Genomic DNA, 24,122 nt, shown 5'->3' with positions numbered 1-24,122 from the left:
GATAAAACCTATTGACTTTCTCGTTGATTGCCCTGTCATAAATAATACCAAGATCTTTAAGTTGATCTACTTTGTTTATTCTTACTCCATTTAATTTTATATTTGCTAACAAAATATTGAGTTTTATTAGTAAATGTTATATATTTAGTTTTTTCAGAGTTAATCGTTAATAAATTATTTTCGCACCAGTGATTAACTGCATCTAAATCTTTCTGTAGGAGATAATTATCATATTCATTATTAACTACAAAGAGTTTTATATCATCTGCGTATAAAATCATTTTAGAGTACTTGACTTTTTGTGGTAGATAATTGATAAACAAAGAAAAAAGATGCGGCCTTAGGGCAGACCCTTGAGGTATTCCCTTCCCTATTTGACCTTGACTAGATGTTACTTCGCCTATTTTTACTTTAAAAGTTCTATTTGATAAGTAACTTTCAAACCATTTAAGATAGTGGTAGGCCAACGTTCGGTAACTTACTTACAAGTAGTTTGTGATCAATGGAATCAAAGGCCTTTGACATATCGATGTATATAACATCAATCTGTAAATTACTTCTTAGTGCAAAATATGTAAAATCTGTAAAATGGTTACAATTTGTTGCAATCGATCTACCTTTATAAAAACCATGTTGCGATCAGTTAAAATATTCTTTAGATTGAAATATAAATGTTTGTGTACAATTAATTCAAAAATTTTAGAGAATACACATAGGTCTATAATTTTTAATATCATATCTATCGCGAGATTTGTATATCGGCACAAAAAATATTTGCTTCCATTTTGAAGGAAATGCTCCAGTCTTTAACGATACGTTACATATAATTGCTGAATTTAACGCTACGTTATTACAACAGGCTTTAATGATATAATATGGAATGTTATCAGGTCCAGGTGTACTACTCTCCTTAATTTTAATGATTTTTTTCAATTACTTCCTTTTGGGCGATAGATGGAATACAAATAGACCTGAAATTATGATTATATTCTGTCTGTTTCATAACCTTACATTGTTTAAAATTTTGGTTGGAGTTAGAAAGAATTATGAAATAGAACTTTAAAATAGTCTTTATGTCTATAATTTCTGTCACTGATGTATTATTATACTTTATCTATTTTGGTATTTGTTACGTGAATTTTTGAATGTTCTCCAGACGTACAAACTGTGTTTATAAATACTGTTTTCCAACGTTAAGAAGTAAATTTTTCTAGCCTCTAGATATTTCCTTTTGACTATCTTTCTTAAATCTCTAATAACATATTTTATTATTTGATTATTGCCCTTTACAAAATATATGTTCTTATTTTATGATTATTATTATTATTAACAATAATAATAATAATAATAATAATAATAATAATAATAATAATAATAATAATAATAATATGTGTCATAAACGTTGTCTAGCCGTGGTAAGACGTAGTCTAGGCAGGTCTAGGAATCTGCTATTGCACTTATCTTTAATAAAACACAAAGGCATACAAAAATGCTTCTAGAAACCTTGAGACAACATAATTGAACTTTCCGAGGAAAGAAAAAAAATAATCCAGAGAAATTAATGTCGTGAATCCAAAAGTCCGTCGATGGAATCGAACCAGGGACCTCCGACGTATAGTATCGTAACAAGATGTTGTCATTTTAAGGATATAAATATATTCATAGTTTTCAAAGATTTTTAAATCATATAAATCTGAATCCTAATTATAACAATTATTGCATTTTTTCTATTCAAATCTACTAAATACTCTCACTGAAAGAGTAAAGTACAACAGTGAAAAACTAAAAATGAAAAAGACGCTGGAAATGATAATAGAAAAAAAAGTTCATAAAATAAAACGATTATCTAATTTCTAGCTGCTAATTAGTTTCCTATAATCGAAGCGTGATAATGTGCGTTGCACGGTAATTAGATAATTAAGAGAGAGAACATCAAAATCTTTGGGAACATAAGAAAAAAAGTATTTAATTACAACTTCAAATTGAATTATTTACGTATTATTATTATTATTATTATTATTATTATTATTATTATTATTATTATTATTATTACATTCTTAATTGTTGAAAATGCGGCAAAGCTTTAGCGCCGTAGCAAAAGTATAAATGAAATTCTTGGAAATGTCATTTACTTTCGCACTCTGCTTAGATAAAGGAAGAGTAACTCAATGGCGAATTTAACTCAGGACCAGGGGAGCATAGTCTTCCAGTTTTTTTGAGTGACAAAACTAACTGAAGCTATTACTGATATATATTTTTGAAAGTTGATAGTAAACTCATGATGTATATATCACAGTCTGGGTTCTGGTTGCCCGCTCTCCAGTTTTTACTTTCTAGATCCACATCTGGAGTAACTACGTGTTAACTGTGGTCAGGGGCGAACTTAAAGGGAATGTGTTGGGGGTGTAATACCCCCACTCGAAATTCATCCAACAAATTCGAATTTTTGAGGATTTTACACGGAAACTGGAAAATTGAATGCAAACATAAACTATGTTTTTACGTTTAATCAGAATCTAAATCAAAAACACGAGGGAGAACCCAAAAGAAACCGGACTTTCGTTCTAAAAAATAACTTATTACATTTTTTTTACACAATTCTTTCAGTCTCCTTCAAAGTACTCTCCATTAAATGCGATTCATTTCTCCTATCTTATTTCCCACTGTTTGAAGTACCTCTGGAACTCTGGAACTTTTATATCGTCTAATGTGCTTTGCGAAGTTCTTTTTACAGCCTCTACACCATCAAAACATTTTCCTTTTAGATTTTTTTTAATTCTCGGAAAATGTCATCATGTTGGTCAAAAAGTTTGGACCACTTTCAATCTGATTTTTCAAGTCCTGGCTCAAATTCAGACGAATGATTTGATCATGTGTGAGCAGTCGAGAAACAAACTTAGCGGCAACATGTCTCATTTGCAAAACCTCACGCTGGCACGAGCTTCAACTCACTCCTGCCACTTTGAAATATCATCGATCATGAAACGACGATCCTCGCTGATTTTGGGGCAGATTTGTTCGATGTTTTCATCGTTTCGAAATGATGAAGAGCACCCAGACCATGAATGATCTTCAACACTCATCTCACCACACTTGAAGCTCCCAAACCACTCAAAAAATTGTGTGCTGTTCATAGTATCCTTCTTGAAAGCCTGTTGAAGCATTTGGTAAGTTTTCGTTTCCGATTTTCCAAGTAGGAAGCAAACACACTCCTTGTTCCTTTGAATCTGCCATAACGATTTCGCAGGCGGCAAACGAGAACAGTTGAGAAAAACAATAATACGATTAAACGTTAACCACATAGACAGACGCCGCTTGGCCAACTGATCTGGGAACTACCCACCTAGCAGGGATAGACCCATCTAGCAGGAGAACTCTCTACTATGCTTAGGAACGGCAGCGCTGTTTCAATCCGGTTTCTTTTGGGTCCTTCCTCGTAGTTAAAGTTCTAGTTTTGGTACAAGTGTTATTCAGAGTTGCCAACCGTGCGGTAATTAAGCTGACAGTTCGGTTTTTCATCTTGTCCGGTGTTCGGTACGACCTCACAACTCGGCGTTAAGATAAATAAACGCTGACTATTTTGTAGCGTAGAATTACGTTTATCGTAATTAAAGGAGTGAAAATATCAAGCAATAATGTTACACCAGAGGTGGAAATATTAAAATTTGTTAAGGCGCGTTGGCGTTGCCTGCCATTGTCAGACGAAAGGTTAATATTTGTATCCAGTATACGTAGCAGGGTTGACGTCAATATTTCAACAGTTAAAAACTCTAGATTTAATTACTTTTAGTTTTCCATTTAATTCCGTCATATTTATTTTTTCTATTTCTAAGAATTGCGTATAAATTATTAGAAGTGTGACTTGTTTTGTATGTTTTCAAAATATGTGCATATTGTCAGTCAAAGTCTACGATTCAACTTTGATGGCCCAGAACTCAGGAACAAAAGGCTTTAAAGTGCATAATGTTTTATATGTATGCCAAACTTACTAAGACCTTCCACAGTGCCTAATTTGATGAAGATATGATGAGCTTTTAAGCAAATCAGGTAAGGATGACAAGTATGTAGACATTAACATATCATAACTGAAAGTCAATAAATATATAAAAAAATTCATTAATAGCAGATCTCTACTTACATACCGCTAAATTTACGTACTATTCGTTTTCTTTCTCCACTTTGGTGGAAGAATTTTTTGTCAGTTTAGAAAAATATTTTGAATTCTTTGCGACGTTTATGTCTTTTTAAATGACAAATGTGAACAATTTTTTTATCCTTGTTAATGTAAAACGTATACGACGACTTGCCTTGTTATTATGACTCGTTACCATAGCAACCAGAGCCTCCCACTCGCATATCATTCAAATGAAAGACATTTAAAAAACTAGTTAAGTTTCACTTTATAGTGAGAAACTACTGTAGGCTTTCAAACAATATTGAAACCGGAGGTACTAGCACTAGTAGTACTAGTGCTTGGAAGTATTAGTACTTTTGGCCGCAATAGAAGGATCATGTCAGAGATGGAACCTGTTCTTCGAACTCTGAATACATATATATATATATATATATATATATATATATATATATATATATATATATATATATATATATATATATATATATATATATATATATATATATATATATATATATATATATATATAAACAGCCTTTCATCGCTTTCGGTTTCAATAGAATTAAAGGTCAAAATGATACTTATTTTTGGGAAGCTGTATCCATATCAAAAATCCATTTCTAGCTAGGCCTATCTCTTACAATTTTGCTCCATACAGATCAATACTGAAATCGGAAGTGTAAACTACAAGGGTGATTGAAAAAAATACGGGAAATTTTGAAAATTAAATAATTTTATGAAAACAAATTTTTAAAAAATCTCATTTAACAGTAAAGATAATGCCATTTTAGAATAAATAATCAATAGACAGACGGATGGATAGACACATAAGACTCCCTATATGTATATATACGCGTATTGTGAAGATCTGAAACGAAAAATAAAAAAAAAATCCTTCGGTTAATTTCGTTAGAATTAGGCTAGACTAAAGTTATCAATTTTTGCAAATGGCATGAGCCAACCATTGAAATGTCACATGTATATTTAGGTTTTAGTAAATATATGAACTTTGAGATGTGGAATGCATATTTAGCTTCTAGTTCAGAAAGCAAAATGGGTTTAGAAAATGGAGAAAATACGCCTACGCCAAGATATAGGTTTCATCGTTTCGTTTCTGCCATACAGGTTAGCCCTGTAACGTTGGGAAAGCGTTGGAAGTGTTATACGTGCTTCCTGTAGCCACAACTTATTGAGAGCGATTTTGCTCTACCTTTTAATCGGATAAAGACATGATTAATGGAAGTAGATAGGAAAACTGACTCAACAGGCTAGCTGTGATAAGAAAGGAGCTGTATCAGCAGAATAAAATGTCAACTAAAAATTCTGAATAGAAAGAATGGAAAAAGAGAGCAATTTTCTAAAAGAGTAACTTAGTTATTTTATAATAATGTTCTCTAAATTTGCCTTTTATTTCATTCATTCATTCTCTTGTTTCTTTTTTGCTTCTTTTCTTTCTATAATGAATTTGTTAGGTTACTTTTATGTTTGTTTGTTTGATAGTGTAATATTTTCCAACTTAAATTTCACGCAATTTTATTCGAACTAGATAGAGCTTTGGAACTTTGTACTGATACATAAATTCCCTGATAATATACTAGTTTTCCATAATGTTTGCTCTAGATTATCGTTTCACTGTAAGTTCTTAGAAATGTACGAGGGTAAGTCAAATTATCCACAATTTTGACGTAACCCTTCTTATATTGTTCATCCTGACCTCTGACCTCCTCTGTTTTATTGTTATGCTGTTGTAGTCATGCTATGAAAGTTTGATCCTAATTCCTCCATTTCTCTTCCTTTCGTTGTAGATAGATCAGGGCCCTTCCATTAGAAGTTTGCACCAAAGAGCAACAAAGAGCAATGTTCCGGTTTCTATGATTCAGAGATAAGGTGGACATTTTACTATAATAGTTGTCACTTCTATTTCGCCCCATCCTCGTCGAATTTCCAAACATCCTTCCTTCATGATACATTACGTCACAAATCCGTTGCATTATCAACATTTCAAGTTTCTAGCTTAAGTGGTTCGGTCTGGGCGTTGATCAGTTACACATTCTTCCAGGACTTCTTTTATATATAGAGAGATTAGATTTCGGCTAGGCGAGACTTCGTCCCCGGATCCCTGCGCTCAGCCCATGACCGCGTAGTTCTTATATTAGTAACACATCTGTAATATTAAAGGCTTTCGAGCTATAGTCATCTTATTTCAACACTTGCAACCCCGACTCTTTTTTCTTCCCTTGTAGAGGAAATATTAAAAAAATCGAATGAGTAGGCGCAATTAGTCTACTCATTCGAATGTCTCCAGCAAATTCCACATCCTCGCCAATTATGTACTGAAAACATTCACCTTATCCATTCTTCATCTAGGTCGTCCTCATTCATCGAATGTAGCAATCTTTAAATGTATACTTCCCACTTTGTCTTCTTCAGAATGCGCCATACACTTGATCGTATTCTTCCACTTTCGTCCACTTCCTGGTTCACTGATTTTTGTGATAATCGGCTGAATGATGCAATACTGCAGCACTGCACGCCGGATTTGTAGCTGTTCGTGGTAGGCCGGATAAAAATTTCCTTTCGGGTTCGAATTTATTGAGAATGTGGGCAGTTGTTCGGCGTGTTGGTAGTGGTATTCCCACCTTTATCTGCCAATGCGGTTGTACCTCATGAACATTTTTGTACTTCCAGTACCATTTCAGTACAGCGATGCATTCAACAAACAATAAGCGAACCTCAACCATTTTTACTACTCGATCGTCCTCTGCTGCACTGACTAATAAGACTGGCTAGTTCCAAAACAAACCATCTGCGCATGCGCGGCATAAACTGCCAGCTCCGCTTACCTCGACAAATTTAATACCTTACATTATAGCATTCATTAGATTAGTAGGTGACACTAAATGTAAATCTTTTTGTTTAAAAATTATTTAATTACAAATAACGAGTGCATTGTTTGGACTCCTCTGTATTGAAACCGCAAATTGTACTAGATTTCTACGTCTACCGATTTTAATGGATATATTACAATGGAAATGGAGACACTTTACTGATTGCAGAAAACTGTTTCTCGCTATCACCGTTTTTAATCTTTAGCGATCAACATTAGAACGAGAAGTTCTTGATTTCTGCCACTTGCGGTTTTAATATAGGGTTAAGAGAGAAGATGGTAAATATTTTAGAACACTAAATCGATTACAAGAAAAAGAAAACTTCTTGCTCTATCTTATCGCTTCTTTGGTCTATGCAACCGGAAGTTGTAGTGAATTTCTGCCATTTCCGGTTTTAGAAGACAGTTAAGGATGAACATGAAATTTATCCTTGGGACGTGTAATCAATTGAAGAAAACCCTTTCTCGTTATCTATTACCGTTCTTGATTTATAGTGATACACGTTAAAACTGTAAATAGTTTACTTCCTTCATTTTCAGTTTGAATACCACGTCCATTAACAAAGTCGATCTTCTATGTCCTCGCCAAGTATGATGGTGATCCATTAAATAATTGTTAAGAATTTGTGTTTTCCGGAAGAACACACGGACAGGATGTAAACCAAACTTCTTAATAAATCGAATTTAATTTAAACAATTTCAAAATTTATCTTTACAAAACAAAGAACACTTAGAGAAACTTAAAGTAGAAATCAGTTGAATTTATTTGAACCATTAAAATCCTTGTACCCTTCGAAGAAAAAAAAGAATACATTTCTTTGTCAGTCAATGGGTTTCGGGAGAAGAATGGGTTCAGTCCTTAACAACTTGAATAACACATAATTCAGAAGGACCATATAGACAGTTTGCATAATCGAGAAGTCAGAGAGATTTGGCTTGCCACAAGATCTCTCTGTCGCTGGTTCGTATCCAGCATCATTTTAAGTTTTGTTTGCGATGAGGGAAAGGTTTCCTACAAATAAGAGATTCACTTTGCTCTCATTAGTTATTACTATACAATTGTTTATAATAAATAGGTATAACTTGAACACAGAGTGAACAATTGCACCTCTGTTGGACTACTGCCAAACTGACGTCCCTATTGGAATCTCTTTCACAATAAGAGTGGCCCGAAAGTAGGTATATAGTCCTGTATGTTTCATATCTGTATATAGGTCTGTATACCTACTTTTGTATGTGTTATACCAGGGGCTGCTAAATATGCGATTCAAACTGACATTGGTCGCTTTAAGTGTGACGTCGCGCGGAAGAGAGGAAAGCGCGTCTTCTGCTTTTAGCATATAGAATACTTTTTGTATACTCCGAGCATGTTCTAACTTCATTTGATTGTTGAAACTACATAGAGACAAAAATATTACTAATTCTAACTACAAATACGCAGGGTAAATTGCTATATTATAATACATTTATATTAATGTTATCATCCACTCATTGTCATTGTTTTATGAATATTGATAGGAAATGTTAGTGATAATTCTAATTGCAGCCCTCAGAAGTCACAGAACCCGGAACGCATTAATTGTTCTTCCTTGCACTGTGTTTCTTCATTGTTTGGGCTTTATTTTATTAGATTGAGATTGCTCAAACAAATCTTCTTGTTTTTACATGTGTTTCTACTATATTTTGGGTTTAGTTCGCGAAAAATGTGCCCGAATAAAATTCGTAAGCGCGAGTGCCAGGAGGCTAATAACTGCAAGTCTCATTAAAGGATCTGAGCCAGAACCTGACTAAGCACGAGCCTGAATGAAGGATGTGAGCCGAAACAAAAATGAGTACAAGCCCTACTAGAGCTCGAGTCCCACTGAGTGTTGAAGTCAGCCCAAGTAAGCGCTTGCCCGAAAGAGATCAGAGAGCACTCCAATGCGCTCCAAGGAATCTAGTTAGTGCAAGCCTCATTGAAAGAAATAAGCCCTAGCCCAAATAAGCATGAGCTTCAACGAGAATAATGAACACGAGCCCACTAAAGGTAATGAACCACATTAGTGAAAACCGCGCTGGTATCAGTGAGCTCGAGTTATATTGATGGTAGTGAGATCGAGCCCAGCTGACGGAAGTGAGCCAACACTAGTGAGCACGAGTCCAATCCAGATTAGTGTGCCCGAATCCAAGTAAGTGCGTGACCGAAGGAGACTAGAGATCACGAGTTCCAAGGAGCCTAGTGAGTTCGAACCTCATTAAAGAATGTGAGTCCTAGACCAAGAAAGCGCAAGCCTCAACGAGAATAAATAGCTCGAACCCCACTGAAAATATGGAACCCGAGCTCACATTAATACACACTGGTGTCAGTGAGTTTGAGCCCCATTGATGAGTGAGCTCGATCCCAGTTGACGGGAGATAGCACGTACGAGTGAGCAAGAGTCTAATTAAGATTACTGACCCCGAACCTAACTAATCGCGTGCTCGCTTGAAATAGATTAGGGTGCGCGATCTCCAAGGAGCTTAGTGAGAGTGAGCCTCACTGAAGGATGTGAGACCGAGACCGAGTAAACGCGAGCCTCATTGAAGGATATGAGCCCAAGCTTGAGTAAGAGCAAGCCTTAACGAGAATAGTGAACGCTTTCCCCACTGAAAGTAATAAACTCATTGCAAGCCCCACTGACGTCATTGAGCACGAGGTCATTAATGGTAGTGACCCTTACTCTAGTTCAGATTAGTAAGCCCGAGCTTTATTGAGTGTAGTGAGCCCACACTCAATAAACGTGTACCCCAATGAAATGAAAATGAAATGAAATCTTTGTTTTACGTCCCACGCTTATGCCGGTTAGACTAAAGGAGACGCTGTTTATGAGAAATGAATGAAATGGTGGAATGAAGAAAGTGGGAGGAACCGGGAGAACTTCGAGAAAACGAGCACGGTGTTTGTCCACCACAAGGTCCACACGGCGCGAGCTGGAATCGAACCGGGACCCCAAGCACCGAAGGTAAACGCTCTACCACTGAGCTACCGCGCCTCCACCTCAAATGAAATTAGTAAGCACGAGCTCCCAGCAGTCTAGTGAGTGTGATCAGGGTCGGATTTATGGGGGTGCACCAGTGCACGTGCACCCCTTCGTTGTAAATATAACTATCTAAAATGAGAAGCTAGTAATGAAAATGGCAATACTTTCCGAAACTTTCTGCCATTATTTTTCCGTTTGGGGCTTAAGAGAAAGCAGAGCTTTGCAAAAGCAATACATTAAGTCGCTTTTCTGAAGGTTGAAGGAAAAGGATTCACCAAGCAAAACAATATAACATTTGTCAAATAGGAAAGAAAACATGCGACCTTCTTTAAAATACTCTCTTCCCCCGTTCTATGTATCAGCGTTGTCAAGAGTAAAGAATATTGTCACGTGTCACTTTGAAGAGTTTCAGTGTGATTGGTTAGTTTGGTAATTATTGGTGCACCCCCGCTCAGAAAATCCTGGATCGCACCCTGAGTGTGATCCTTATTGGAGGATGAGTCCTAGCCCAAGTGAGCACAAGCCTCAACGGAAATAAGAACGCAAGCTCCATTGAAGGTAACGAACACGAACCCATAAGCTGCACATGTAACCATTTTAAACGTTAAAGCGAATATTTAAATAAGAATAAACGCAATGAACACTACATGTTGGCATACGGAAAATTTAATTTTGAGCGAGCATTACTGGCGGAAAAGAGAGCAGCCAATCAGGTTTGTCTCAATTATTTTTTTGGCTTCACTAAGTTATGGGGACAAAATGGGCAAATCCTATTTTCTAACATTTTTGCTCGTCCTACAGGATCTGCATCCATGACTCTAGTTATTTAAATTTCTTTCAAGTTCTTCAACTTCATATGTTTGAAAAATAAATTATTTTCTCAACCTTTTACTTCTGTTCGCAGAAGCGTCATTTCAGACTTCGCTTGAGGGGGGCAAGAGCACCAGCAACATAAGATTTTCACGTGTTGTACTAGTATATTAGTAGACAATCGATTAAAGTATATGTATTACTCAAACTCTTGGGGGGAGGGCACTTGCCCCCTCCTGCTCTCCCTAAATGACGAACCTGTCTGTTCGTTCTTAACAATTCCATGCCAATTCCATATATGCAGAGAAGAAATTGCATGAAGGCGGTACTTTTTTTTCTTACAGGTAGCTTATGAAGTTCGTGTTGTAAGTCTGTCTCATAATCTTTCGCTAAGAAATGAATATAATATATATTAGCACTGCTTACATCGATTCTGTCTGCGCGTTTACACCGAGAAACTCACTGTCGTTGTATCAACAACATTTTAGGAGAGGGGTGCTATGTTATACATTATTTCTTTTTCAATCCGGACATGGAGCAACAACAAAGTTATTTTTATTCATTTTTGTCTCAATAATTACCCATTCTTAAAAATTTCACGCATCGACACCGCTTACTGTATTCCCTACAATGTATTTGTTTCGTGCTCTCTTCCACGTGACGTCACGTCGCGCAAGAATTCTGGGTAATTTTTTCTCTCGATAGCAGAAGAAAAAAATACCCAGAATTCTATCACACTTCATTCTGTTTGATGATGTTTGTACTTATTGATGCGAGAGGCCACTAAGATAGAAATCACAAAATTAACGGAATACAGTACTTAATCATGCAATCCTTTACTCTTATGCAAGTTTCGAAAGGAGGTATTTGTTATACATATAAATTCAGCTCACATGCAAATGCATTACTGCAATAACTGTTTACTAAAAAGTTTATTTCATTCTTTAAGCACTCGTAGGAGAAACTTTCAAATTCCAGGTTAAGTGGCAGAAACAATTGATCTGTACATGTTAAGTTATAGTACAGTATTTACTGGTTATAATGTTTACAAGCTAACAAATTCGTAATACGTAAGTGATGTTTACACTAATGTTTTAGAATAAAGCAGCGAGAGAGACAAATTTATTAATAGATTTCACTAAGTTACTGACGAGTGCAAATCGTTATTTATATTTTTTTAAAACTAAGTTGCTGGCGAGTGCAAATCGTTATTTATATTTTTAAAAAGAAAATTGAGAAAATGATTGTAAATCTAGAAATTGATGAAGAAGTACACTACACGTGGGGGTAAGGGTGGGCCTTTTTCCGGTCCCCTCGTGAAATCCCGACTTTTCTGTAAATTTAGTCTAATTTTACAGGCAATTTTACAAATATTAATATAATTTATCGTCATATTGAATTTGCACCTCGCCCGAAATATATTCTTGCGTACGTCCCTGTACAAAGTTCATACTGAAGTATGTCCTCTCTCATCAAACTTTTTGTCATGGAACTAGTAAAATAACATTACACAGAGCATGGTTTACTCCAATCAACTTCAATTCTTTAGGTAGCAGCATCAGTCCTGGAACTGAGTCAAACCTTTTTACCCTGTATAATAAGCTATTACAAGTTATAGCTGAAACGGAATGCGGTAACCTACATAAATGACCAGTTCAGTGCATAAGGGAATCAACGTTTTTGTTCATGTTGAAAATATTTCATCTTTAAGATCTCTATTTGAAGCTCTTTTAAAGGGGCAGACTACTAAATATTTTTCAAAAGCTAATAATTTTTCTTTTGCCAGTTTTCCGTAAATGAAAACAGATAATGAAATGTTACTTACCTCAATAATATATAATGTTATTCTATACCCGAAAATACGAATCGGAAGAATTTTCAGTGTTGCCATCCATAGAAATTTCAGTGTGACCAGAATTTGAATTAGCCAAAAATTTAGGTTAAGGCAACGACTAGAAAAATACCAACTCAACGGTAATTGGTGACTTATCATGCTGTCTGTGTTCCTGGTTAACTACTTTTTAAATAATATTTATATTTATCTGTAATAATTTAGATACGTTATTACAAAATGAATAAGTTATTACAAAATAAATACAAATATTATTACAAATACAATAAATACAAATAAATATACATTAAAGGATTAAGATTAGATTTCTAGGCTTTCGGCATTTATCCGCCATGTATGAGGGATGACATCTCTCAGCGATCACACTCTGGAGGAAGAAAGAAATGAGGAAGGAAGGAAAAGGTCTTTGACCATTACGTGAGATATTATTTTGGCGTTCACCTGGTATGAATGAGGGGAAACCTTATTCTGGATGGCTGACCTGCTTTTACGTTTTCTCGACCGAGTGTCTCGACATGAATACATTAAAATATCGATACTTTCAGCAAAGTGGATGCTTTCAAATATCTAGGATCAACATTAGCAGACCAAAACCATATTCACGAAGAAATTAAATGTCGACTGAAAGCAGGGAATTCGTGTTATTATTCAGTCCAAAATATTTATTTTGTCATCGCTTGGCCCCACGTAACTTAGTCCCTTCATACTTCAAACTTCAAACGCGGCGAGTTAACATGGCCATAGATGACGAAAGACCAGAACCTTAATTCAAAACTCGAATCCTGTCGAAAAAATTGAGGCTTAATATATACAGGGTGTTTCGAAACAACACCGACAACGTTTGGGAGGTGATTCCTGACACTAAGATAAGACGAAAATTATATACTAACCTGGGTGCACAACTTCTTCCTTTCGGAGTTATATTCTGCCGAAAACATGAAAAAATTAAGTTTAAAGGTCCATAGCTCCAAAACTATGGGACATACTGTAGACGGGTCAAGACATCACTTAGGAACTAGTATGTACACTACCTAAAAATACGTGTTTCAGAATCCAAAGATACTCACGCAACTATTTTTATAAAGGGAATTTAGCTACTAGCATATAATATGATGTACTTACTCAGAACTGATGAACTTACTGATGTACTTACTTAGGGTACTTAACTAACTCTATAAAAATTGTTTCGGATATACCGCACGATTCTGAAACACGGATAATTGGCTACTGCACATACTAGTTCCTAAGTGAAGCCTTGACCCGACTACGATAGGTTTCATAATATTGGAGCTATGGATCTTTAAACTTCATCTCTTCATGTTTTCGGCAGCTTATAACTTCTAAAGGAAGTATTTGTGCACCCAGGTTGGTCTATTCTTTTGGTCTTATTTTGATGTCAGGAATCACCCCTGAAACGTTGTCGGTGTTGTTTTGAAACACTCTGTATAAGACGATATAATTATGTCCGTTGTACTGTACAGTTGTGAAACATGGTCGCTTACTTGAAGAGAAGAACGCAGGTTGAAGATATTTGAAAGTAAAATTGTAAGAAAATTATTCGGATCCAAGACGGGCGGAAATAGTCAATGGCGGAACCTTCTTAACGAGGAACTGCATAATTTATACGATTTACCTTACATCGTTAGGACCAGTGGCGTAACAATGGCCTTTGGCGCCCCTAATAGCGCCCCCTCACCCATCGAATAGGCCCTACGCATGACGATCTGTAACTTATGCGTGCGCGCAGAAACGACCATAAACCGAAAATTATCAGTAGGAGGGTATTGACCCTTTTTCTTTTTTATATCGTTGTGGTATGTTCTTTTGAAAGTAAGCTGGACAGTGTACCCTGGTCAATATATATATTCATGTGAAATTCGGACTTTTTTCAGTGGTAGGTAAATAGACAGTAATGTATCAACCAATATTACCAAAAGTATTTCAAATGAATACACTCGTATACTCGAAGTCGTATACAGTATGTTACAATCTTACATATAAGTAATAAACCTTGTAAACGTATAAGCATTTTTTTCTATTTTCAGTTTTTTTAAATCGACAAATTGAATACAAGATCAGAAGTGTTTTTTCTCACTTTTGCTTCTGCAAATTCTTTTATCTGACCAGAGATGTCCAATTCATCAGCTCTTTTTCACTCAATATTAAGCATGGCCACACCCCAAATGTGTTATTGGGTCATACTGTTTCTGAGATATATCTTGATTAATTTTAACTTAGAGAATGATCGCTCAGCAGTTTGCAATTGTAAGAGGAAGAGTTACACGTAAACAAAGCGCAGTCATCAGATTTGGAAATACTGAGCTGAGGTCAAATTCGTTAATAAAATGAAGAATCTCTTCGTGGGTTGAAAGATTTGAAAGTTTGTCTTAAAAAGTGTCTCTGAAAGTCAACACTTCTCGCGGAAAGCCATTGAATACATCGTCTGCATACAGAAGTGCAAAGTCATAAGACTGCTTGGCGACTTCTTCCTCAGGAGTAGTTCTTAACATTGACGGGCATAAGAACGAAAATCTTTCACAAAGTTCTCTCATTCCTTCGAAGCGTACTACGGAGTCGAGGATAGGCAATAGCACTCTCAGTGCGAGCACGGCATAATGACTTGAATCCTAGCGTTTTGAGAACATTCCTTCACTGTGGTTTCATTTTCCGAAGATGTATCTTTGGGAATACAGTTTTGCAACCTTCCAGCGTTTCCCATGCTATCAAAGAAATTGTATATATTTTGTACACTGAGAAAAAATGCATCTGGCGTACGTAAAATCGTTATGTTTCATTTGTAAATCCTGTAGTTTTTGGACTTAACGTACAGCAAAAGTATAACTGAAAACGCATGTTTTATAATGCTTTCTGTATAAGTGTTCCATCTATACGTACTTTCCGTATGAAACAATATAGGCGGACAGGATCTCACATACAAATAGACATATATGTATAACATATAGCTGACGAAGATAACATACATATGTATGTAATATAACGAAGACTGTAAGATATCAGACATCCTACAACGGCATGATGTAACATTTAAGGGTAATGCCTATGTAGCATACGTGTATGTTTCGTACTTATTCCTGTAGTAAGCAAGATGATTCCGTATATTTGTACAATATACAGCTGTCCGGAGAATGGATTTTTCTCAGTGTAGAGTGGAAAAGAAATTAACAGATTCTGTGTTAACCTTTGCAGCATCCGATAACACAAGGTTCAGATTATGTGCTGCGGAGGCATTTTTTTGAATCCGCGTTTGCAAGCCAGAAGTACGACCACCCATTACTAGTGCTCCATCGTAGCCTTGCTCTCTGCACTTCTTAATGTCAATCTCATTTTCTAATAGGACTTTTAGTATTTATTCTTCATAATTTTCTGCACAGTGTTTGTCCTTATCATAAAATCCAAGGAAGCTTTCTACAATTTCGAATTGTGTGAAATGATCACTAAGTTTAGAAGATAACCGAACATAACGAATGGTGATGCTACTTGCTCGATTTTTGGTCAGTATCATCCTCATCCATTTAACATTACATCATCTTAGTCAGTATCAGGAACGGACGAAAGCAAAATTTTCACCCGGCTAAAATGTCTTTTTGTCGCCCCCCACATAGTCCTAGCCCATATTTTACATTTTATTAAAGTGATATTAAAAAATACGTTCGAAAATTTATTTTGATGTGCTCGCTTGGGCGCTAGGTTGTCCGATCCTTGGTGCTAGTGCTTGATTCTGTGTAGTCGCAGTACATAGCAATTGAGTTGTGCATCATAATCATGGTAACATTTTTTAACTCGTTTTAATCTAGATCTTATAGATCATAGAATTTGCCATTATTGTTGAAGGCCTGTTGGGCAGGAAATTTTATTTAAAGTTAGTAAGCTCAGCACATGTAGTATAGGACTGATATCGTATTAATACAGCAGGATTAATTTCTTAATCATACAATGCTATAACCTCGACGAATTTACAGTTATGCCAATAATTTGATACACAAATGTACACTGAGAAAAAAAGGACTAGGATTTCCGTGTGGATACATCGTATTTACGCGGGTGGGCTCCTTAAGTAATGTAATTTCATGTATAAAAGTACAGCAGGTGGGAACACCATGCCAAGTCTGGAGTTCGGCGTCGAACTAGACTTGCTGTGATTGGATAATTTTATTCACATGATTGATTTCGTGTTAAAAATTATTACTCTCGTAAGGTAGGGCGTCACAGATTTAGGAAAAACCAAGAGGGGACACTCGTAGGAAGGTAGTAACAACATTATATAACTAAGTTACCACCGTCGGAATGGGTATGGCGTTAATTCTAGATTTGAAATGGTGGTCCCACAATACAAAATTTTCGCTGGACGGTGGTGTAGATCGTACTACTGATGAAACAACAATACTTAATGTGGTGACGCGCGTAACCTGGTAAAAACAGCATTTACATGCCGACTGGATTATGTATTTTTCTCCGTGTAATAAACTGCGAGCCATGTGAGCAGGAATTTTTATTCTCTCCATGTTCGGAAATGAAGCCAGCTAAAACTTGGGGCTCCATTTATATAATTTGTTTCTTTTTTATTAAAAACCTGTGGCGCCCCTAATGTACCGAAAGACCCTGCGCCCTGCCTATCTTATTGCTACGCCACTGGTTAGGACTATTAAGTTTAGGCGCTTCAGGTGGCCAGGTCATATAACTAGGATGAAAGAAAGTGGAAACGCTTTCAAAATTTTAATAAGGAGACCTTGGTGCAGATGAGTGTACAATATTAAGATGGACCTTGCAGAAATAGGAATGCAAAGTAGAAATTGGATCGTGTTGGCTAAGAACAGGAGACAATGGAGAGCTTTTGTGAATGCGGTACTGAAACTCCCGGCTTTACAGATCATCGGATTAGTTAGTTACCACAGAAGAATTTAACTCTTTACGTTTTACAAATTTAAAAAAATCAGCTTCAACATACCTTACAACTACACTAAACTATTTAATGATGTTAATAGGACGGGTTTCGTCAGCTAGCGCTGAATTTCTCAGCTGAAATTAGTCCTTCAATAATAACTTCCTTTACTGCCTCACCACAACACGATACAAGTTTATTTTTCATTCCAGGTGACATATAGGTTGCATTTGCTGGTGTTCTATATATTTTCAAAAAGAATCAAATGTAGATAGGACGAATTTTAGATGTGAATTGCAGTAACAAATGTTACCCTCTCAAGCTCCCTCAAAGCAAACTTACGACCTCCAAAGTTAATCAGACTCAGACCCCACTAACGAAGTCACTGACCATTACCCACTTCTTCCACTTCCGTTACCACTGAGATCCTAGCACTGTGTTGATCCGGATGCGCTTGATTTGCCGAAGGATCGAAGCCCACGCCCCAATCTTATCATTGGTTGTACCGATCTGTAGAGAAATTTACAAAAACTCACCAGCAGATCTCCTGTTCCAGGCGGTAGCACTTAATCCAAATCACAAGTAGGGTGATGCATACATACGTCTATTTCGAGACCGGCCGAAGTCCTGAGTGTCTACCAGTTATATCTACTGGTAGAAAGAGCTTCCCTAGATAGAAGAGTCTACCGATATCTGCAGTGTTGGTATCCAATTGTTATGCAAGCTTACTTCCCGCCAGCTACAGTATCTCACGGATTGAGCACAGCCCAGGAGACTCCAACCCGATACAGTAACCTCTGAAAGCCAGAGGAAGTTTGAGTTTCGGCCGTGCCTACATCATGACGTTCAATCTTGCTCAGAGGTACAGCAAACATATCAAGTACTCCCGCACCTCACTCGGATTTTGGTACGTGTTAAGTCCTCATTTAGGATTGAGACTTCCTCCCGTTGCCCGCAATTAGAAACCGTTATTGGGATTGGAACTGGTTACAGTCAGGGCAGTACAGTAATAACACAACGTAGATCATTGAGTCATTGACCATAGATAATCAAACCAAGGCTAGCTATAGCACTTCATTTGAGTTATTAACAAGAAGGTAATTTAAGAAAAGAAATTTGATATTTGATAAAATCAATCTAGACTTTTGGTTCTTATTTAATAGAAAGAAGTATCAACACGGACGTAAAAATAAGAACTTACTTGTTATACAGTATAATATCTGGCTTCCACACCTTTTCAGCTGGAATTCTAATTACAGTAAGACCTCCGAATTCACTTATATTCCACTGGAGGTTATAGTCCATCCATATCTGCAAAGAATAAGGAGAAAGAAATTATATACACTTCATATATCTTTAAGAGACTAGCTCTTCCTCTTAGCTTACTCTAATTTCATGTTGTGAGGATATGTTAGAGAGCAATTAACTGTTTTTAATTGTTATTTATAATGCTACTTTTATTTTCGAAAGTAATTTACTCCATGCATAGTCTTTAAGATACTCTAGTATATAACAATATAACATACTGAAAAATCGAACCTTCAGATTCTATTCTAGATTAAAAATCGGAGTGCAAACGTGCTCAATATTTACCTAATACATACTCCAAACCTCTATTAAACGCGGGACCGAATTCCTTAGGGTGGTAACCCTGCTCATATTATTTTGGAGAAGTTGAAGAAAATGATAGAATGCGGCAGGGCCAGGTGGTACCCACCTCGGAAGTCTGCTGGGTTCGGACCCTCTCAAAATTTCGTAACTTTGCATAGATTTGTACACTTTCGTAATAAAACTATATTTGTTTAGCAGAGAAATGATTGATGTAGACTATCTTGTACTTAATGATGAAATCAATCTATTTTTATGACTTTTCACGAGAATATAGGTGGCAGTCGGTTGTAGAATAACATTCGTTCCATATACATAAACGAAGTAGTATTATTGGATTCCTACTAAACTTTGGACCCTTCCCAAGAAAAATTTCTGGGTGCACGCCTAGTTAGGCCAGTCCTACTGACGCTTCCGCCTGTGCAGTTGGAGATAGTTTACTAACTTGTCGTCAACCTACACAGTAAAATATGGTTGTGTTAACTTTACTTAATTTTAACACAGAGCAGTGGTTCCAGCGTGACTACCACTATGCGGTGTTAGTTCAACACAGACCCCGCAGTGTTGGCATTTAATACAGGGCGTGTGTTACGCTTCTAACACATAACCGGTGTTGAGCGGTGTTAAATTCGGATCTGTGTTGATTCGACACCATGTCAGGGTCGGTAGTATGGGGAAAAGTGTTGAGTGTTGCTTGTGGTGGTGTTGCAGAAAAGAAAGAAGATTGTGTGTACTGTGTTAATTGTTTTGTGTTATATTACACCATATCAATATAATACAATCCCTGTGTCATTTCAACATCATTTTCTTATTATTTCCACACACAATCTGTGTCATAATTCAAGGTGAAAGCCATGTAAGTAACACCACTTTGGTGTTAATTCAACACTCTCTGTGCTAAAATTTCAAGGTAAGACCACCAGATTAACACCGTTTTTGATGTTAGTTCGACTCCACTTTTGTGTTACTACGACATCTATTTCGGTGTTGAAATAACTCCGTGTGTGGTGTTGATGTAATCATTTTTCTGTGTTGGAAAAGCTTGTGGTGTGCATGCTTACAATTATTGAAGATTCTAATTTTAAAATAAAAATAGTAAACTAATGAACGCTTCACTTAGACAATGTTCATAAGATTTTTTTGTCCTACTCACCAACACAACCTTCACCAACATCTTGTTCAAGAATAATAGGAAACTCTTACCTAAATCTTTATAATGTGTTTGCCTTTTAATCGTGTTTCTGTTTGTTTTCCGCCATTTTTGAAACCCAGTCACCGGTGTTGACTGGTGAGCTCTAGTGCGTGTTGTTTCTCGCTGTTGATATATTTCTTCAGAAACATTATGTAAAACAATTGAGAACACATCGCGCTTTTTGAATGTTGAAATTTTGCGAATACCTGGATTTGTTTAAGTATTTATTTCTACTGTGTTTGTCTGTGGCTTCAGTTCATAAGCCTTTATAATTGGCAATCACGCAGAAAACAAGACAGAAGATTCTACACTTGTGTTAATTTAAGACACAGGCTGTGTGTCAATTCAACTACCGGCATTTGACACACAACTCAAACTAGAGAGTGAGTTGTTCTAACCACTTGTTTGTGTTATATTTTTAACAGAATCGTCTTAACACATAGGCATGTCGTTGAAATAACACAACGATTTTTTACAGTACATCGACGTAAAACCTTGAGTATAGTTCCATATGAAAACTTTGTATCTTAGTATGTAATAATGAAAATATAGGTTTCTTGTGCGGACTGTAATAAAGTTTTTGTTTTTCCAGGTAAAGTCTGCAAGGGACATTCGCAGATGTCACAAACATTGTGAGAGTTATGTCCCTCGTACAACATCATCAAAACATGGAAAGCTCGTTTCACCGTTGAATATGAACCCCATAGTGGGTTCTCTCTATGCTCAAACGATACGGCAATATGTGATGCTGTCCGTAAGCTTATGATTGAGGACAAACGAAAAATTGCCAAGATTTTGAAAATGTCATGAGAGTTTGTTGGATTCATTATTAACTGAACTGGACATCATCGCAGGTTGTCTGCAAAGTAGGTTGCAAAATGTCTGAAAAATGATCAGAAGGAATTAGTTGAAGCATTCAAGGGAGATTTGGCACATTTTGAGACTACCATTCTGAATTCTTTGGCCAGATTAGTGACCGAGGATGGAACATGACACATCAATAATATCCTGAGGCCAAAGATCAGTAAATGGAATGGGGCCACTATGGGTCTCCGTGGTGAGAGAAGTTCATCTCGCAGAAATCAGAATAGAAAGTATAGTTTCAATTTTCTGGGATAAGATGGTATTCTCTTGGTGGACAGCCTACTTATAAACCCTAGCATCTCCAAGGAGCAGACGGATGTGCTAAGCTATACACCAATTGCAAGAGGAATTAGAAAGAATGCCACAAAAATTTCTCCAAAGGAATTCTCATTTTCCAGCGCAGTTGCTCAGTTCACATGTCCCACGTTGTAGCTAGCAGAATTAACTCTTTGAAATTCCAATTGGTCCACCATCCCCCCTTATATGCCCGTTCTGGCCCCTTCTGATTATAATTTGTTTCCAAACTTAAAGAAACGCCTTAAGGGACATCATTTTATAGACTTTTTTGACGTCTACTGTGCTTCAGAAACCAGGTTTCAGACTCAACCAAATGAACGTTATTTGCAAAAATTAGAAAAAACTGCAACATCACTATACAAGGTACATTAATGTTAGAAGGGAAACATGATGTATAACTGTGTAATTTCTTCTCTCTACCTCATATCTTTCTGGGAAGAGTCGGAAACTTTTCAACATATCCTCACATGTACTAAATTTCACATATCCAACTTACATGATCTTCACACTGGGCATTTTCGGAATAAATAGTCGACTCTATAAATATTATAGCAATTGTTCTTCCACAATTAGGAAACGGACTTTCCAAAAAATGAAACATATATTACCTAATTTTTAATTGAGGGTAAATGGAATTTCACATCTCCAACTTAGAGAAATCTTCACGTTGGGCAATTTAGGAAAAGAAGGATGGGGCAGTTGAATATTATAGAATATTCCTCCCCCTCTTAGGAACATAATTATCGGGAATGCTTAAACCATATTCAGTTATTTTTAATGGAATGTTTGTATGCAGAGTTTCCTCTCCTTATTTCACAGATTTGCAAGACACTCTATTCCTGGGAAAGAAAGGAAATTTTACCCATCTTAGGATACATATTTCAAGCAATTTTTTTCTTATCCCCGACTTTCGTGGCAAAGGGAGTAATTTGTCCAAATTTCACATTTCTAGTAATAGGCAGTATGGCCTATGCGTTGATGAGTGAGTCACTTTTACTGTTTTATACAACGTGCTCGGGAAACAAATTCAAAGCGTTTTGGGAAATGAAATCTCACGAAAACATTTTTAAAAATTGCACAAACGTGTCATTTCGGAATTATAGAACGCCAAAAATTTGCGGAACAACAAGGATTGGAACTTCAGAACGAAATGTCGGATGAAGGTTGGGCGAAAGATAGTATTCTTTTAAAGCTAGATTCCATTCATGTAACTAGTTGATATGGAATGCATAACACTTCCCTGATCTATAATTTTTTCTTTTATAAAATATCTCATGAATATCTTTCTATATTTTGAAGCTAACTCTATCGCCGCTCCTGTTCCACACCCACTAACGTATATTAATGGAATCTACGCTGAATAGAAGCACTTTGTTCTTTGACCTGACATTGATTCGACATTATGGTTTCCAAGCTATGACCGTGTATCTTTCTCTTATCATCCTGATATTGAAATGATGAACTTATGCACTATCCGATAACGAAATGAATTTGTGCACCCTCCGATACCGAAATGATAAATTTGTGTACCCTTCGGTAACGAAATGATAAATTTGTGCATCCACGTGGTCTATTTGTTTCCATCTTTTTCGTGTGAGAGTTAATGTACTAAAGTGATTTTTGACTTGTTTCCGAACATCCTGTATAATAGTATAGATTGACGAATTCCCCTCTAGTATAATTCCATGAGAGAGTTTCATCTGTCAGACTAACACCAATATGACTCCTCCCACTAAAAAAAGTTTACATCATTTATCGGAAAGAGTTTGCTGGAGTCAGTTGTTTTGAGGAAAGCGTTATTTTTCTCTAGTGAAGGGTTAATTAAAGGGGTTGCTGATTAATTAAGAGACAGAAGAGATAAAAAAAATAGAGAAACGTTTCTCGTGCTATCATGGCAACGAGGGCGAAAGAACGTCAAAACAAGGAAAAACATATTATCGCAACACTTCTCCCACCTCATCCCACTCAAAAAACGTGTATTATTTATCGTATGTTTTTCCTTCTTCCAGAGAGAAAATAGTCGTCATGGTTCTATAGAACATTTTGTTACAGTTGTTTTTAAAACACACACAATTAAAATAAACAAAATGCATGATTCTTCTCTATGAAGTTGTTTCATAGTTGTAAATATTGATAGAAAGCTAGTTATTGCACAGATTAATCAGAAATAATTTGTTATTCCTTTTGTGACATTTATAATCTAATGCTTTTGGTTCAAATAATGTTCTGTAACTAGAAATAGCCTGGGTGATGGTGCAAAAAAATATATTATTACATCAGCTGTGTAACGTAAACCTGAAAATCAGCAGCCTTATCTAGGCTTATTGGCCCGCAGATTTTGTTTTCTTCTGATTGAGACAGGTCAAACTATGTGTTACGGTAGTTTTGTATGATAATCCTAAATATTTATTATGGATGAAACAGAGAAATTATCAAAATATGAAACAATTTTGTATTTTAATTTTATGCTCAGTTCGGTGCAGTTTTTAAGAATTGGTTCGGGAGGAGATACCAAGTATCACAACGTGTTCGTAGTACCTCAACAAGCAAACGAGAAGTAGTCCTGTATTGCTTGAGT

At 36.2% G+C, this 24,122-nt stretch overlaps 1 protein-coding gene across 1 annotated transcript in view; it reads right to left on the bottom strand.

Annotated features, from left to right (window-relative positions):
- LOC145671082 (neuronal acetylcholine receptor subunit alpha-10-like) overlaps window positions 1–24,122 on the bottom strand; it is a 1,484,349-nt gene that overhangs the window by 100,454 nt on the left and 1,359,773 nt on the right. The window contains exon 5 of the mRNA XM_081739825.1: window positions 18,785–18,894. Within this exon, the coding sequence (XP_081595951.1) occupies window positions 18,785–18,894 (110 nt within the window). The remainder of the gene's footprint in view (window positions 1–18,784; window positions 18,895–24,122) is intronic.

The sequence above is a fragment of the Thermobia domestica genome, chromosome 15 (genome assembly GCF_964235325.1).
Source record: "Thermobia domestica chromosome 15, izTheDome1.hap1.1, whole genome shotgun sequence".
NCBI classification, from domain to species: Eukaryota; Metazoa; Arthropoda; class Insecta; order Zygentoma; family Lepismatidae; genus Thermobia; species Thermobia domestica.
This window is presented reverse-complemented; position numbering and strand designations above follow the sequence as displayed.